The sequence below is a fragment of the Benincasa hispida genome, chromosome 3 (genome assembly GCF_027475165.1).
Source record: "Benincasa hispida cultivar pf3 chromosome 3, pf3_genome.v1.1, whole genome shotgun sequence".
NCBI lineage: Eukaryota > Viridiplantae > Streptophyta > Magnoliopsida > Cucurbitales > Cucurbitaceae > Benincasa > Benincasa hispida.
The window spans coordinates 17,292,797-17,310,155 of record NC_143480.1 but is presented as its reverse complement, the minus strand read 5'-3'; the positions used below and the strand labels follow the sequence as shown (position 1 = coordinate 17,310,155).

The following is a 17,359-nucleotide window of genomic DNA, read 5'->3' as shown; positions in this document are numbered from 1 at the left end:
AGAGATCAGAGTTCCTTTTTTTTTTTTCTCTGTGATTTCCTACCAAAATAAGAAGTGAAAGAGAAGAAAAATAAATCCTACCACATGTTGAAAGGGAGACCACGTGGCTGATTATCTTAAATGCACAACAACAACCAAGTTTTCTTTTTTAATTAAGTTTGATTTATGTGGACCTCGTTTTATTTCTGAATTTAAAAGCCCATTATCAATTAACACTCTTAAGGTTCATTTGAATGATGTTTTTAAGCTAAAGGATCTTGGAAACCTTTGTTATTTCTAATTTGCTTGTTCTTCTCAAGGTATATTTTTTCTAGACAACATTTTTTTCTACAATTACTTGAAGATACTAGATTACTTACTCTTTGGAAAAAAAAAATCAAGGTTATTAGTTGTCAAGGTTGAGGAATCACCTAGTTTTCTTTGATAACTAAACGAAGTCTTCTCGTATTCTTCCTTAATTTTCTTCTTTGAGATTTATTCTTCCTTTTATAGTTTCAATACACACGAGATTCTTTCTGAACAAGATTTTGTTTGGCCTCTTTCGACGAGTTACTATTGTCCATCCCTCATCTACATCTTCCATTTTTTCCTCTTTTTTCTAAGAGTCAACTTTCTGGAAGTCAGTCTTTCGTGAGGGCTCCGGTGAAGAATATATAATGACAGGCTCAAGAGATCCAAATTGGATTATACTTTCTGTCGTAGGTAGTCAAGTATCAGAATGAATCATTACTGCGGTGTGATTTGTTTGCGCCACATCGTCCAGGTCCAACTCAAATTTCTTCTTTTGAGCTAACTTCAAAATTAACTCCTTCAGCACAAAACACTTTTCTATTGGATGACTGACAACTCAATGATATTTTCAATAATTGGGATCATTTACTCTCCCCATTTCTACATGTCATTTACATTCGGGAAGCTTAATGAGTTGATTTTCCAATAGTTGCTCTAACATATCAGGCAGATCGGAGTCTAGAAAAGGGTAGACTTTTTCTTGTTTCTCTTTCAATGTTGAGCGTTTTTTCTCACCCCTATCTTGGCATTTTTTAGACTTTTTCTCCTTGGAGATGAACTTCAAAGGGGTTATATTGACAACCATGTCTTCTTTAGTGGCACCCTTCGATACTTTCTGGACGTTTTTCACTTCTTTCTTTTCATTTTTTTTTACCTCTGGGACTAGTAAATCGTTGCTTTCTCTATTAGCAATGTCTAGCTCCATATCATGAGCTCGAGTCGCCGACTCTTCAAAGGTGCGGGGTTTTATCCCTTACAGAATATACAGAAGTCCCCAGTGCATTCATTGAGTGCACATTTCCACTGCTGATAGTTCAGTTAATCTATCTTTGCAATCAAGGCTTAATGCTCTCCAGCGGTTGATGTATTCAATGACCGGCTCGTTTTTTCGTTGTTTGGTGGCTGTGAGCTCTATCATGCTGACGATACGCCTCGTGCTGTAAAAGTGGTTGAGGAATTCTCTTTCAAGCTACTCCCAACTATCAATAGTTTCAGGTTCAAGGTCGGTGTACCAGTCGAAGGCATTTCCCTTCAGAGTTCGAACGAACTGTTTGACCATCAAATATCCTCGCGTACTAGGATTCTCACATGTTTCGATGAAATAAGCAATGTGTTGTTTTGGATTGCTCTTCCCGTCAAACTGTTAGAATTTGGGTGGCTGGTACCCACTTGACATTCTTAAATTGTCGATCCTTTTCGTATATGGCTTAGAATATAAGAGGGAAGTATGAGTAGGTCCACCATATTGAGTCTTGATGGAGTTGGCAATCATCTCTCTGCGATTGCTGAATAGACAACGAAGCAATTGACATCGAATTTTGTGGTTGACCTTCTTGCAAAATGGTCTTCCCCTTATCATCATTCCTGACTATGGGTGTATGACTTGATTTGACAGCATCATAACTCTCGATGTGATTCTTGAGGGATGCAATTTAATAATCCCTTTCTTCGACAGCCTTCATCAGCATGTTAACTTTCTTTTCGAGTTTGGCCATCATGACTAACATTATATTTTGGTGCGATGCTTCTTCATTTGATTATTCAGAAGGTGGAGTATGCTTGTTAACTGCAGGGCTTTCTTTAATGACAACTTTACCTTGTGGTTGTTATGAAATTTGTTCTCATCTATTCCTCGCAATCTCGAAGGGAGGCAACTCTTTAGATTGTTGAATCCCCATAGAGCGACTATGAGTTATTGGTCTGTTGTAGACATCGTTTGAAGTTTTAGGAGCGTTGTTTTTTGATACCATGGCTTCTTTAGGTAGATTGTGTTATAGAGAAATAGATGAAAGGTAGAGATTGTCCCACCAAGCGTGCCAAACTGTTCACACAAGATTTCAACAGAAATTCATTTCGTGGAATACAAACTTTGTATTTGTATTGATTTATGGTATATAGAGGTATAATCACTAATATATAAATTCCTTTGATTCTTTCTCTCAAATGTTATAATAAGTTTAAATCTTCCAAATCTTCTTACAAGTTTAGCTCTGAAGTTTTTAGGAGCTTGGAGCCTTAGCCTTCTGAGTCTTCGGTCTTCAGATCTTTAGGGCTTGGAAGCTTTAATCTTCAAAGCCGGAGAGCTTAAGACCTTTGGTCTTTCGAGCTTGAGAACTTTAAAACTTTAGACTTCAATTCTGTAGAACTTCAATCTTCAATCTTCAGAGCTTTCAATCTTCAGAAGCTTCAATTTTCTCCGTCCTCCCTAAATGAAAGGGCAAGACTCTATTTATAGAGGATTTACATGGGTTTTTGGTGGCTTGGGCCCTATTTGCTTTTGGGCTTTTCAGCTTTGGGTCGAACTACTTTATGGGTCTAAGTCAAAGTTGGGTTTGGGCAATTGCTTTTCTTTTGCCCAAATTTTCCACTGTGGGCTTGAATTGGGTCGAATTTTGGACCCGAACAAATTTAAATACTCGATCCAATCCAATTTATGATTCAAAGCCCAATCGGTCATTGTCCAGCCAAATTTATCCGGTTTAGGCTTTACCATCTTTGAAGTTGATGAGCCCATTATTGTGATCAAATGACCAAATGGACGACACGTGGCTAGAGAAATCCATGGATGCCATTCCCGGCGGGGAATTCGCGAGGAACCCGAATTTTTTTCCGTTTCCTTTTTTTCGTAAAAATCAATTAATTTAAATCATAATGTGAGCAAAATTTAATTAAATATAACTTTATCACTAAATTATTTATTATGGTTAGTTTTACATGACAATTTGAATTTAAAGATAAATTACTCAAATTTTGGCCTAAAAAAGCTAATTAATTTTTTTAGTAGAAAAAAATAAATATAAATCAAATTATTCACATATATAATCTAAATTTAAATATTCAATTTAAACATATTCATTATCTTTCCCAATAAATAATCAAATTTGAAACTTAAATGTAATATTTATATAATAATAACAACAACATAACATTAGATAACTATACTAAATAAATATGTAAAAGCTAATCGGGGCGGGGACGGGTAAGGTTCCTCGTCCCTACCCTGTTTAGCTCACGGGAAATTTTCCCCCACTCCCTCCCCCATTCCCCGCCTAATCATGGGGCGAGGCCCCGTCCCTGTGGGAAAATTGGACATCTCTACACGTGGCATTTCGTGATTGGACGAAATTTCTGGCATAAAAGAAAGATTCATTAAAATTGTGTATCAATAAACTCAAAAAATAAATTTGATTAACCGTACAAAAAATTAAAATAATAATAGGAGAAGATTTAGTTATTATAATTTTTTTTTAAAAAAATATATGATTTGGGATCCTAATGATAAGAAAACAACGATCAATTTCACTTATCAAATTTTGAGAAAAAATTCACAAAAATTATCCATATCATCAAGGAAAAAAAAATCATAAAAGGAAGAACCATAAAATTGTATTCCATGCATATAAGAAATTTTTTTTGCGAGCAACCATAAAAAAAACTACCCCATATTTTATGTTACTATGTCAGTTCCATGTCAATTATATTTCACAAGTTTTATTCAAATCTAATTATATCATTGTGTATTTTAATTTGATTCATCGATTCTTTTTGTATCTTTAGTTAATGTAATATTTTTATATAATTATTTATTGTATTTTAATGTTAAAAGCTTTTAAAGTTTTATATGTTAGAATAAATGAATTGAAATATGAAGGTAATTTTATTTTTCTAAATAAACATTTTAGTCTAGTAATAGTTTTTGACTTTGTTGATTTTTTAATTTTCTTTCAAAAAATTCATATCTTAGTCGCAAACCCAAAAAATATTCATCAAAATCAGGTATTAAACTACAAAAGTAAATTCGAGTAACACTTAAAAAAATCTTTAAAACATAAGAAGATTTAGTTATTATATTTTTTCTTAAAAAAATGATATGATAGATTGGATTTTAATTTAATAGGGAAAACAACATTTAGTTTTGTTTACAAAGAGAGTTTTCTTTATTCAGCGTCACAATTGTTAAATATTTATTTATTTTTTAATGGAAGTATATAATTCTTATGAAATATATATTTTCTTTCTTTCTTTTTTTCTCCCAAAAAGCAAGAGCAACCCCGTAATAAAAGTAATTTATATTTGTATGTCACTCATTACCAATTTTACTTCACAAAATTTATTCCAATTATATAATTTTGTATTTTATTTCAACTCATCCATCTATTTTTACATATTTATTTATTGTAAAATAACTTGAAATAAGAAATATATAGTTAAAGCGCTGTTTTTTTAAATTATTTCATTTCATATTAAACATCTATTAATTAAATTCAATAAAAATTCAATTAAATTTAAATTATATCTTAAAATTTGTTTTAAAAAATTTTAATCAAGTGCAACGGACATGTCTTCCAAAGTGAAATTTAACACCAACGTAAAAAGATTGAGTTTTAAATAAAATTGGGATATTATTAAGACAAAATAGAATGCATTATTCAAAATGGGCTATATTTTGTTTTCGTTTTTCAAACAAAAGGAGATGACATTTTTTTTTTTTTACCGTAAATGATGTGGATTTTGTTGACGGGAGTTTGAAAATTTTAAACTAATTCCATATTAGTAAAAGGCGAAAATCAATAATAATAATGATGATGATGATAATAATAAAAAAAATCATATTTTTCAAATAATTTTTAACTCCCCTTACTTTTATAAAAAGTGTCCTAATTTACTAAAAATGAGCACTGGATGGGTATATTGATTATATTATCAACTTCAAAGTATAAAGGTTATATTATCAACCTCAAATAAATTAAGAATATGTTTGGTGTTGTGTAGCTGTGTCAAAAAGTCATTTATAAAAAATCTTAACTTTTTTTTTTTTTTTTGGTAAAACAGATTTAAAATCATTTTTAAAAATGATTTAATTTCTCGTTTACTTTAAAAACAATATCATACTAGTTTTTAGATTCACCTAAAATTAGGTAGAATTTTTAATTAATATTTGGTTTTCAATTTTATATTTTAAAAAGAATAATTTATTTATATATTTATCTATTTCTCACTGTTCACGATCTTTAAGCTGGTTGATTTTCTTGGATAATCGGCCTTTTGATTTATTGATTTTCTTGGATAATCGGCTTTTTGATTTATTGATCTTCTCGGCCTTTGAGCTTGTTGATCTTTTTAGAGAATTAGTGTTCGCATGGGGCTTTCGGGGAACTTGTTTCGTGGAGTTGAACTTGAGTTGGTGTTGATGTTAATTTGTTGCGATGTAATTCGATCTCTAGTACCTGATCATTTGATTCTCTCTCGGTTGAATGCGTATGCTTGATATGAGGAAGCGAAGTGCGTGATGATCTTGGAGTTGAAGTCTTGGAAGAATGTATGTATCTCCGAAAAACTTTAGTCTTCAGGTGTGGTTGGCTTCAGGAGTCAGAGAGTCTTCTGGTTGTTAAGATAATCCTCTTTAGGCCATCTGGAATGTAGAATCTCTGACTTACTTGGAGTATTCTTTAGGCCTGTTGATCATTTTGGATCGGCCTATGAGCTTTTCCTTGAGTTTGAGGAGATTGAATCTTCAACGCATGGGTTGTGAAGATAGTCAGTTTGTTGAAATCTTATTATCTTCAAACCTTCAAACTTAAACTTGAGAATAAAAGTGTTTTAGTCTTCGGAACTTTGGGAAGCTTTAGCCTTCAACACCTGAGAGCTTGAAAGCGTTGATTTTCAAGAATTAGGAGCTTCAGTATTTAACTTAAATCTTCAGAGCTTTAATATGCCTTCTAGATTTGAAGACTTCTAGATTTGAAGGAGTCGTGTTTTCAGTCCTCAGAGCTTTGGAATTTTAGATTTTCACTTTTGACCTTTAATTCTTCCAACCTCTCCCAAATGAAGAGATAAGACTCTATTTATAGAGGTTTCTCATAGCCCTTACATGGGCTTAGACCTAATTACTTTATTGGGCTTAAATTGGGCTTGGGCTAAAGTTGGGCTTGAGCCCATTTTTCGTTGGACCGAAATATTGGGCTTGAGCTTAATTTTTAAGTTAGCCCAAACTTTCACTATGCTTTTGAATTGGGTTTGGTCCAAGCGATTTAATTACTTGGTCCAATCCAACTTATAATTTTTCCAACAAACTTGGGCTTTCATTGATGATGTAAAAATTGGTGATTCGCCAAAATTTCTCATTCTATACTCACCTAATAAAATATATTTTCTATTTACCATGAGTTAAATGCATCATTTTTTAAAAAAGTATACTATATTAATTTTAAAAGAATAAAGCTATTTTTCTTAATACTTAAAAATTAATCTATCACAAATAAAATTTATCATATTAAATAAGTATTTAAAAATTTAAATTACGAAAAAAAAAAGTTGATTATAAATCTATTTTAGATAACTGTTTTTTTTTTTTTGTATTTATTTACCAAACACTATAACTTATTTTTTCAAACTAAAATTTATCAACAATATTTAATTGTTTTTAGAGTTGATTTTTCTAAAAACAAAGTGGGTAACAATTATCTTAAAAGCCACCGTGAGCCCAAATGAAGTCTAGGTGGTTCAAAACAATCCACCCAAGAAACGACGACGTCGTATCGCCTGCTACTTTTCTTTCTCGAATGTCCTTTTGGCCTCAGGAGATATATTACGTGGGGCCTTGTCATTCGCTTTACAGGACCAGCCTATCATACTGCGAAGCACCGGATTGCATTCTCTTTGGCTCAGGCAACAAGCAAAGATTTGCAGGAAGATCGAAGAAGTGTTTGTGTAGCGCCAGATTTGTCCTTCCATAGTTCTACCTCTTCAACGATGGTGCTCGAGGTGTATTTCTTCTTTCAATTTCTGTTTTTCCTTTTCAGATATTTGATTTGCTTACAGTCGCCGAGTTTTCATTCCCTAAATTTGAGGATTTCGTGATCTTCTTGCTTTTGTTATCTCAAGTTAGGGTTTTACTAATTTGAGTTTCGTTGTCTGGATTGACGCAGGCGACGATGATCTGTATTGACAACTCCGAATGGATGCGGAATGGCGATTATGCTCCGTCAAGATTTCAAGCTCAAGCAGATGCCATCAATCTTATTTGTGGAGCCAAGACGCAGGTAACTGATCTTGAATCCGTTTCTTGATTTCTTCTAGTTGGCGGGAGTCTCTAGAAATGAAGAAGTCTCTGCATTATTGTGCAATGGGGATTCTGTTGCATTTTCTCATTTTTGTCATCTGAACATCGCACATGTTGGCTGCTCACTCCCTCTGTAGCTCATGATTTGGGATCCAATTTTGTAGTGTGTCTGGTTATGAGAATACATTCAGATAATTGCTCTGTTTGAAAAAATTTGTTAGAAGGAGTGTTATAGGAGGCTTTTTGTATTAGGAATTTGATTCTAGTGACAAGTCTATATGTTTCTGCATTGATTGATTCTAGTGACTAGTCTCTATATGTTTCTGCATTGCTTGTTATTCTGAGTCGTGAATGAACATGTTTATGCTCTGACAGTCTAATCCAGAGAATACGGTTGGGGTTCTCACAATGGCGGGAAAAGGTGTTCGTGTGCTGGTCACTCCTACCACTGACCTTGGCAAGATACTGGCATGCATGCACGGTTAGTTTCTGGACTGAAAAGCACTATATCGTTAGATAGAAATTTCTTACTTCGTATTGCTTTGTTCTATATATTAGTTTTAGTCCATCAAGATATATTTTAAGCCATCGAAACTATGTCCTAATCTTTAAATCTAGGTTTGGAGATAGGTGGTGAGATAAATCTCGCAGCTGGCATCCAGGTGGCTCAGTTGGCTCTTAAGCATCGTCAGAACAAAAAGCAGCAACAAAGGATTATAGTATTTGTTGGCAGGTATGTGCTTTAAAAACCTTTTTCTACCAGCAATACGGTACTCTAGTAAAATATTTTAAGGAGTTTTTGAGGTTTGCACCAACACGCTCCCCTTGAGAATGCAAATTTGGTTACAAGGCTTAAGCCTAGGGTGTTTATGCTTAGGTTAGATTTGGTCGATGATGTTTGAACTTGAAGTTCATATTATGTAATAATCCTTGCCGATTAATGAACCCCACTCGAGACTGTAATGATTGAACTCTGCTGGCTCCAGTAATTTGGGCTATCACCCCAAATACAAATTCTCCTAATTCTCCTATCCAAATGCGTGAATAATTTCTTTTTTAAAATAAATTCTGTAGTATCAAGATGAAAACTGATGAGCTAATGATTTTCCTAAAACTGTCAGCAACCACGTAGATTTGATATCCACATTAATATTTAATACCATGAGACGTAATTTGAAGTGAATCAACTTCCCTGTTTCAGAGCAGCATGTGTGTTCCTCAATCTCATTCACAAGTTCTCTCAGAATGGAAAATTCTCAACCAGCCACTAAAAGTTTAATTAATATAATATTTTGTAAAAATCTTTATGCAATCTGATTCTGGAATTTATTATACTCATCAATTTTTTCTTGTGTATATAAAAAAGACTAGTGTCAACTAACCTACAACCGTCATGTTCAGTTCAGTGCTTAGTGCTCGGTAAATTTGGTGAAGGAATGCTACTCACATTCAAATGATAAATCTTAATCAGCCAATATGGATACATGGAAATCTAAATTAAATTGCATCTTTTCTGTGGCCTCCAATAAGGGTAATATTCAAGGAAAGACTTTAAGTACTTGGGGTTATTTCCCTTCTTAAACTGGCTTATGAAGGTTTGGAGAAATTAAGATCCTAGCTAAGATGAACTTTGATAATCCACTTTTAGCTTTTGAAAACAAAGGTTTCAATACATTGTAATTTATCACTAAATGTCTGATGCAGTCCTGTCAAACATGAGAAAAAGTCACTGGAGATGATTGGAAGGAAATTGAAGAAGAACAATGTGGCCCTTGACATTGTTGATTTTGGTGAAGAAGATGATGGCAAACCTGAGAAACTGGAAAGTCTTCTGGCAGCTGTAAACAGTAATGACACCAGCCACATTGTTCATGTTCCTGCTGGTCCAAATGTGCTCTCTGACGTACTCATCAGGTTGGCTTTTGACTCCGTTCTATTTCAAGATCTTTTGTACTTTGTGTCATAACAATTTATATCCTCATTTTAAGTTCCCTTTATTTGATTTCAGTACTCCTATCTTTACTGGAGACGGGGAAGGTGGAAGTGGTTTTGCAGCAGCAGCTGCGGCTGCAGCTGCTGGTGGCGTATCTGGTTTTGATTTTGGGGTTGATCCCAACTTAGATCCTGAACTTGCCCTTGCTCTTAGAGTTTCAATGGAAGAGGAGAGGGCCAGACAAGAGGCAGCTGCGAAAAAGGCTGCAGAGGAGAATACAAAGCAAGAAAAAGGAACTGAGCAGCCATCTGGCTCACAGGATGCAACTATGACTGAGCGCCCTGGTCTTGCGACTTCTGATGCCGAAAACAAGGCAGCTGATTTAATGGTCAGTGTTGCTTGGGTTTTAGAAAATTGTATTGTATTACCGCATATATATATATATATATATATCATTTATCATCATCGTCATCTATGAAGCATGAACACTCCATTTTAGGCCGAAAGTCCATGTCGGACATGGACACATTCAGACATGCTCGGGACATGTGTCTGACAGGCAGATTTACTTGTCCTATATTTCTTTATTTATTTTTAATTTCAGACACGTGGGTACTCGTTTGGGACACTTCATGGTCTAACATTTTGTGTTGGACCCAAATTTAAAGTCCAAATCAATTATATGTCAAACTAAGATTAAAAAAAAACAAAACAAAACAAAAGGAAAGCCCATTCTTTTAACCAAAGATTGAAAAAAAAAAAAAAAAAAAAAAAATAAAAGTAAAAAAGTAAAAAAGTGAAGTTACAAACCTGAACGTTTCATCTCTTATAATTGTAATTAATTTTTTTAAAGTGGAGTGCATTTAGTATTTTATGTTAGATGTATATAGTCTTAAAAAAGTTAACAATAAAAAGTGTATCCAAACGTGTTCATGTCCCAGTTCTTTTTCTTTTCTTTTCCATTTTTTTTTTTTGAAATTGGTGCATTGCCTTGTCTTGTCTTTCTCCATGTCTCATGTCTCGTGTCTCGTGTCCATGCTTCTTAGATTATTATTATTTATTTGGGCTAGACTGCTCTTTTAAAATCTAACCGTTCGGAGTAATATGATTTTAAACTTTAGCCTCTGGACAGATTGATCCTTTTTCTCTATTCCAATTTGAATATCTTTGATTCTTTGTTACCTTTTGTGACCCGTAATTGGCTGAAAGGCAAAAACAATTCTTATTATTTGAGTTGATTCTGGATTATAGGATGATGAGAATGCACTGCTACAGCAAGCCCTTGCTATGTCAATGGATCCTTCTGCTACCAGTGACACACGAGGCATTGACATACGAGACATTGACATGTCAGAAGCAGCATCAGACGATCCTGAGTTGGCACTTGGTAAGTTTTGCTGTTTCACGTTTTCCCATTTTTTAGGCTTTCATGACTGACAAGTACATACGTCTGTTTTCTCTCCATATAGCGCTATTTTTTTTTTTTTTTTAATTATTGGAATTTCTAGAGAAAACTCCTCAAAACATTACTGGAACATCCTATAGATTGCATGAAATTGCTAATTTTCAAGATGCGTTGGTGATTAATAACAAACAAGGGGCTATAGTTATCCATTATGATAGTTGACCGTTAAGTAGTACAAACATTTGAGTTTGGCTAACTTGCCCGTTTTCAAGAGTGGCATTTGTTAGCAAAATGGACAATTAGACATTGTACAACGTGAATGTGGGTCTAACGTTTGTTAGACATATATTTTACACTTACTAAACATGCTAAATCTACACAATAGTAATTTGAGAGAACAATAAAAGCACACCATACCATGCTCATTTTTTAAGCACGACTATGAGTTCTCTTCTGGTATAAAAATGATATACATTTTAAAAAATGTATCTTAATGGACATGTCATCGCGGCGTTCGTGGCCTAGATTTTCTAAAAATGACGTGTCACTGTATCCATGTATCCATGTTGTGTGGTATCCATATTCGTGATTCTTAGGATGATAGGTTAGACTTGATAAATATTTTTTTATTCATGTCCCTACAAAGCAATCTATCTGATAGTTGGCTTGCAGCTCTTCAGTTGTCTGTGCAGGAAGGCTCCAGTGATTCGACAAGCCAGACAGATATGAGTAAATTGTTGGCCGATCAGTCTTTTGTGTCTTCTATTCTTGCTTCAGTATGTTTACACAGTTTCAGCTTTTCTCCCCCACTTTTCTTTTCTACAGTGAAAAATTTAAGCTTCTCATTGTGGTTTTTCTGCTTCTAAGTGAAATACTAATAAAAATTCTTTTGCAGCTTCCCGGCGTAGATCCAAATGATCCTTCTGTAAAAGATTTGCTTGCTTCCATGCAAAGCCAAGCCGAGGTGAGTCGTGTAATCTTCTGAAAAGATAACTGTTGTTGGCCAAGGGCATGGTAAAGTACTTGGGCCTGTTTTATAATATTTGGCTTTTTGTTTTTTATTTTTTAAAATTAAGATTATAAATATTGTCTCTTCCTCTAAGTTTCTTTGTCATGTTATCCACTTTTTACTAATGTTTTAAAAAACCAACTCAATTTTGAAAAAAAAAAACACAAAACTAGAGACAAAATGATTACCCAAAGATCCTCAAATGGTTGTAAAACGGGTCGAAATGGGGTTATTAGTTAACATCCATAACGTGTTATAGTACTAGACTATCGTTTTTTTGAGGATTTTCATTTTCTTCGACTATATATATTAAGGTATTTAACCAAAACTTTTTTGCAATAACTAGTCACATCACATTGATGACATGGATACGTGAATTTAAATGCAGAATATTTTTACACATGCTACATTCTTTGGGTGCAGGATAAGAAAGACGAAGACAAATCATCAAAGGAAGACGAGAAATGAGGCATTTCGAGCTCGATTTCCAGCCAGAATTTACAGATGTGTAGGAAGATGATTATTATCAAATTCCTCACTGTTCTCACCGGTTTCCAAATTGTTATCTTTTGATGGTAAAATATATGGTATCAGCAGTGTGCCTTCCTCCATTCTGGATCTTCATATCTTATCTTCTTCCTCGTCAGACAAAGGTCGTACAAATCCTTCATTATCAGAGGGGAGAGCCAGTAGCTTCAGAACATTACTTTCTTTTTCACTTGTCACTTCCTCGTTCAACACATTCTGTTTATTCAATGAAAATGATATGTTTGTCCTTTTCCGAATCAACTAAAAGAAAGAAAATAGGTTAAACTATAACTTTGAAGCTTGGGGTTTCTGTTTATTTGGTATTGGGGTCCTTTCCTCCTTTGATCTAAGGTGTTTATTTCCTTCATGACTGAAAAACATAAATTTCATGTTTTATTTAACTCCTTATACTATAAATCCCACATGACATTTTAGGTTACACAATTCTACTTCTCTCAAACTACTTCTCTCATCACTTTCTTAATAAATAATTAAACTTAGAGGTAATATTTAATTTTGGCTCTCACCAGGGAGAGAACAGATTTTACGCAAGGTTGACGATTTTAAATATAATGAAATGAGCTAATTTATTTATAAATAGAGTAAAATGTCACTATTTAGATAAATATAATTGATAGACTACAATATTTTGTTATATTTAAAGATGTTATCATTTAAAATAGTTATTCAAATAAATATGCATTTTAAAATGTTACAAGCCTTACAAAGAAAATAAGAGTCTTGGAGGTCATTAACCCATTTGTTTTCAACTGGATCTTCCTCAGGTCCAATAACTCTTTGGTTCATCTCACTCTCATAAAGCTTCATTAGATCTTCAGGTACATCTTTCATCAGAATCAAATACTGATACATCAAGGACTTTCTTGTTAAACAGATTTGCAGCTCGAACCACCATCAAATCTTGGAAGCCTGCATTTGCTGCCACCATCAAATCCCCACGGACTATGAGTGCCTCCCCGACATCCACCTTTTCTCACAAAAAAGTTGAATAATCAGTACCTTACTCAGACCGTGAGGTTATATATAATATAAAATACAATTAAAGAATAAGTCTAATATATGTTATTTTTCAAATACATATTAAATATTCGTTACGAAGTAAAATTCTCTATTCTTTTTTCTTTTCTTTTCAGACGTTACTTTCTTTGGAATTGGACACTGCAACCGGGTGTTCTTATCTTAAGATTAGTAACGATGAGAGTGCCTTCCCAATTTGTTTTTGTTATCTTCTTCCATTCAAATCAAACAAAACATAATAATAAATTATTTTCTTGGCTATCTTGAAAATGACTTTTAGTTAATTTTAAATTTCTACAAGGGAAATAGACGATAAATTTGTTAAGAAATATTAGCAATGATCCTGTATACATAACTCAACCATGTTTTTTATTTTATAATTACCTAGTATCTGTCAGTTTGATTCATTTGGGGGACTCTGATAAAGCTGACATTAACCACTAATTATCTTTATCTTTGACAATATTCGAATTGGTAGAACCAATACGATACATTGTCAAACGAAATATAGTTAACTCAGGAAAAAGTTTTACTATATTCTAAAAATTGTTGGAACAATGAATTTGATGGAATATGTGGTTCAAAATTTTGAAAATCATGGTAGTGAGAATTCTCATCCCATCGACTATCAAAGAGGAGTCTAATATGTTGTAAACTCATAGCAAAAGCAGTAGCTCGTTAAAGAAACCACGACAAAACCTAAATTGATGAACACTGTACAAAAGTTATGGCCATTTTTTTACTGATATTTCTTTTTTCAAATCGTTAAAATAATAGTAAAATTAATTTATTAAGAATATGAGAAATATACAACTAATTTATTAAGAATGTATATAAAAAATTATGAAAAATAATTCAAAAATTTGAATAAAATTGAATAAGTATAAACCAATGAAAAATCATTCAAAGATTTGAATAAAATATATTGATAAAATAAAATTTAATAATATATGGGTATTTAAAATATAATTTGGTAGAAAAATCTGGATATTTAACTAAGGTGGAATTGATTCAAGGAGTAGTTAAACAAAATCTAAAATAATAATAAAATATGGAGATTATGTTAATTACATGAGCAAAATTAGGAATGCAGTTGTTAATATCAACGATTATTCTGTATACATAACTCGACCGGTTTTTTATTCTACAATTACTAGTATTTGTAGTTTCATCAACAACCAGACAAGGACAAATAAGGGATTTAGGAATTTGTGACCATGAGTTGCCATAAATCTTATTCCGATGCGGTTTTGCCATTTTTCAAAACGAAACATTAGATTTTGCCCTACACTCCAATTCCCCTAAATTAAACCCATTTTTGGCTCAACTGGACTTTAGCCCAAATTATAATATCAAATTGGACCAAATTAATTTTATTCAATCCAATGGTCATGTTGAAAGCATGTGGCATCATTCAATTCATCAATTTATGTCTTACTTCAATTTAGAACATCTGTCAACTTCTAATTAGTTTCAAATTCAATTATTTGGAATTTCATCATTACTTTAGTAAATGACGTGACAATTTGCGATTAGTCTAAAATTTTTCATTCAACAATTTAATATAAATTTTTTATTATATATATTTTTTATAATATTCGATCATTTTAGTATTTAAGTTTAATGTTAAAAGTTTGTTTTATTAGTTTTTTTAATATTTTTATTTGTTTTTGTTTGTAATTAAGTTTGATAATTAGTAAAATAATTAGTAATGTATTGTGTTTTTTTATAATAAATTTTTTTTATTTAAAAATTTTTGTTTTTTTGTTTTTTTTTTGTTATTGAATACAAAATTATTAATTTGAGTGAATTTTTATTATATACATTTATTGTGATAAATTGTTTTAGTATTTAAGTGTGAGGTTCAAAGTTTTTTTTTTTTTTTTTAATATTTTAAATATATATTTTTAATATTTTTGTTAGTTTTTGTTTATATTTAAGTTTGATAATTAGTAAAATAATTAGTAACGTATTGTCTGTTTTTTTTTTTTTTTTTTTTAGAAAATAGCCGACAAATGTTTGTTGTTTACAAATGATAAATAGTAACAATTTGTTAAAATGGTAGGGATGACACTTGGTGTAGATATGAGAGCAAATCGGTTAGAAATAGTATATAAACATCCTAATCTAATACCATCAGTATGTCATTCCCTTTTCCTAATGAACAAACAATGAACTTGATGTTCTCAATCGCGATATCACTCTCGAATTTAGTGCATTTATATGTTAATATGAGTATGGTGGGATTGGATATAAACTTGAATGCACAACCTTTTAGTCCGTTTGAAGATCTGATTTAATTTATTGACCCCGATCCTGAATAAGTTGCATCATTTTGTGATTATAAAGACATGAAACAGTCAATACAAGGATTTTAAAATAGAAATAGACGATGAATTCGAGGAGTTAGATTTTGAAGGTCGTGAACAGGAGTTATCTTTAGATACATTCAATGATTTGGATGCAATAGATAACATTCTACAACACGTCCCAATTGTATCCCCTGTGCCTGTTGACAATACCCAATTGCGTAAGGAGATGATTTTTCAAAACAAATAAATGCTACAACATGTCGTCCCAATTGTAACCCTTGTGCCTGTTGACAATACCCAATTGCGTAAGGGGATGATTTGTCAAAATAAAGAAATGCTATAACATGCAGACATGTGTTTTCCTATTAATTGTCATGCACCATATGAGGTTGTAGAATCGACACCAACGATTTGAGTAATTAATTCGAAAAAGTGGGAACAAAGGTTGCAAATGGAGACTTCATGCAACAAAGAAAAAATCGCATGGCTTGTTTGAGATCACTAAGTATGTTGAGCAACATACATGTTTTTACTCAGAACTTAGTAAAAGTCATGTGCAGTTAGATTCTTCGATGATTGCACTAGAGTTTTGTGATGCCATAAGAGAAAAACCACCCATTAGTGTGACACAATTATAGTCCGACATAAAAACAAAATTTGGATATCTATCATGTTCCTTACTCAGGGTGTGGGGAGGGCAAAAGAAATGTGTTGGGTAAAGTGTTTGGTGACTGAGACAAGTCATACAAATTATTGTCTAGGTGGCTGGTATATGGTTAAGCAAACCAATCCCGGAACGCGTGTGGATGGAGAGTAAAGGAAACACCAACTGAAGAACATAACATCCTCACTTCTGTATTTTGGACATTTGGTCCTTGTATAAAAGCTTTTAATAGACATCGGTAGATGATTCAAATAGACGGTACCCACCTGTATGGAAAATATCGAGGAAAGTTACTGATTGCTACATTAGTTAATTCAAACGAGCATTTTCTTCCTCTTGCAACTCATGAGAATGGTTCTTGAAACATTTGAGAGAACTTGTTACACACAAAGAAGTGTGTTTAATTTCAGATCGACATGCTGACATTATCAAGTAGTGAACAATCCAAAAAATAATTGGATGGGACCAAACTGTTACCATCGATTCTGCTTACGACATATTGTTAGCAACTTCAACAAAAAATACAAATCCAATACATTAAAGAATTCTGTTTATCGTGCCACATGTCAATTCTAAATTCAAAAGTTTAATAAAGCTATTGAGGACATCAAAGGAATAAATTGGAGTTGTATGATTTATATATATATATATAACATTGGTATTGAGCAATGGACTCAACCACACAATGGAGGGTCCAGGTACGGGTGAATGACGAAAAAATTTATCTGAGAGCATAAATGAGGTCCTTAAAGAAGCTCGAATGTTGCCGATAAATACTCTTGCTCAAATAACAATTTTTCATACATGCATGGACATGGGCATAGTCGTGGAGAGCATAACGAATATTTATACTATGAAGCGTCTGCACATAAACAAGAGCCACAAGAGTAACATCAA

At 32.7% G+C, this 17,359-nt stretch overlaps 1 protein-coding gene and 1 pseudogene across 1 annotated transcript; one reads left to right on the top strand and one right to left on the bottom strand.

Moving 5' to 3' along the window:
* Positions 1-706: 706 nt before the first annotated feature.
* Positions 707-2,261, bottom strand: LOC150037071 (uncharacterized; annotated as a pseudogene).
* A 4,705-nt stretch (positions 2,262-6,966) lies between these two features.
* LOC120074602 (26S proteasome non-ATPase regulatory subunit 4 homolog) lies at positions 6,967-12,892 on the top strand. The gene is made up of 10 exons (XM_039027768.2): positions 6,967-7,275; positions 7,440-7,553; positions 7,949-8,054; positions 8,192-8,306; positions 9,278-9,487; positions 9,582-9,894; positions 10,758-10,893; positions 11,584-11,687; positions 11,807-11,875; positions 12,344-12,892. The coding sequence occupies exons 1-10, from the start codon at positions 7,264-7,266 to the stop codon at positions 12,386-12,388; spliced, it is 1,224 nt and encodes a 407-aa protein (XP_038883696.1). The 5' UTR covers positions 6,967-7,263; the 3' UTR covers positions 12,389-12,892.
* The last annotated feature ends 4,467 nt before the right edge of the window (positions 12,893-17,359 follow it).

Coding starts and splice junctions, on each gene's coding strand:
- LOC120074602 (XM_039027768.2), top strand. Junction 9,895..10,757: donor ACAAGGCAGCTGATTTAATG/GTCAGTGTTGCT, acceptor TCTGGATTATAG/GATGATGAGAATGCACTGCT. Junction 11,688..11,806: donor TGTCTTCTATTCTTGCTTCA/GTATGTTTACAC, acceptor ATTCTTTTGCAG/CTTCCCGGCGTAGATCCAAA.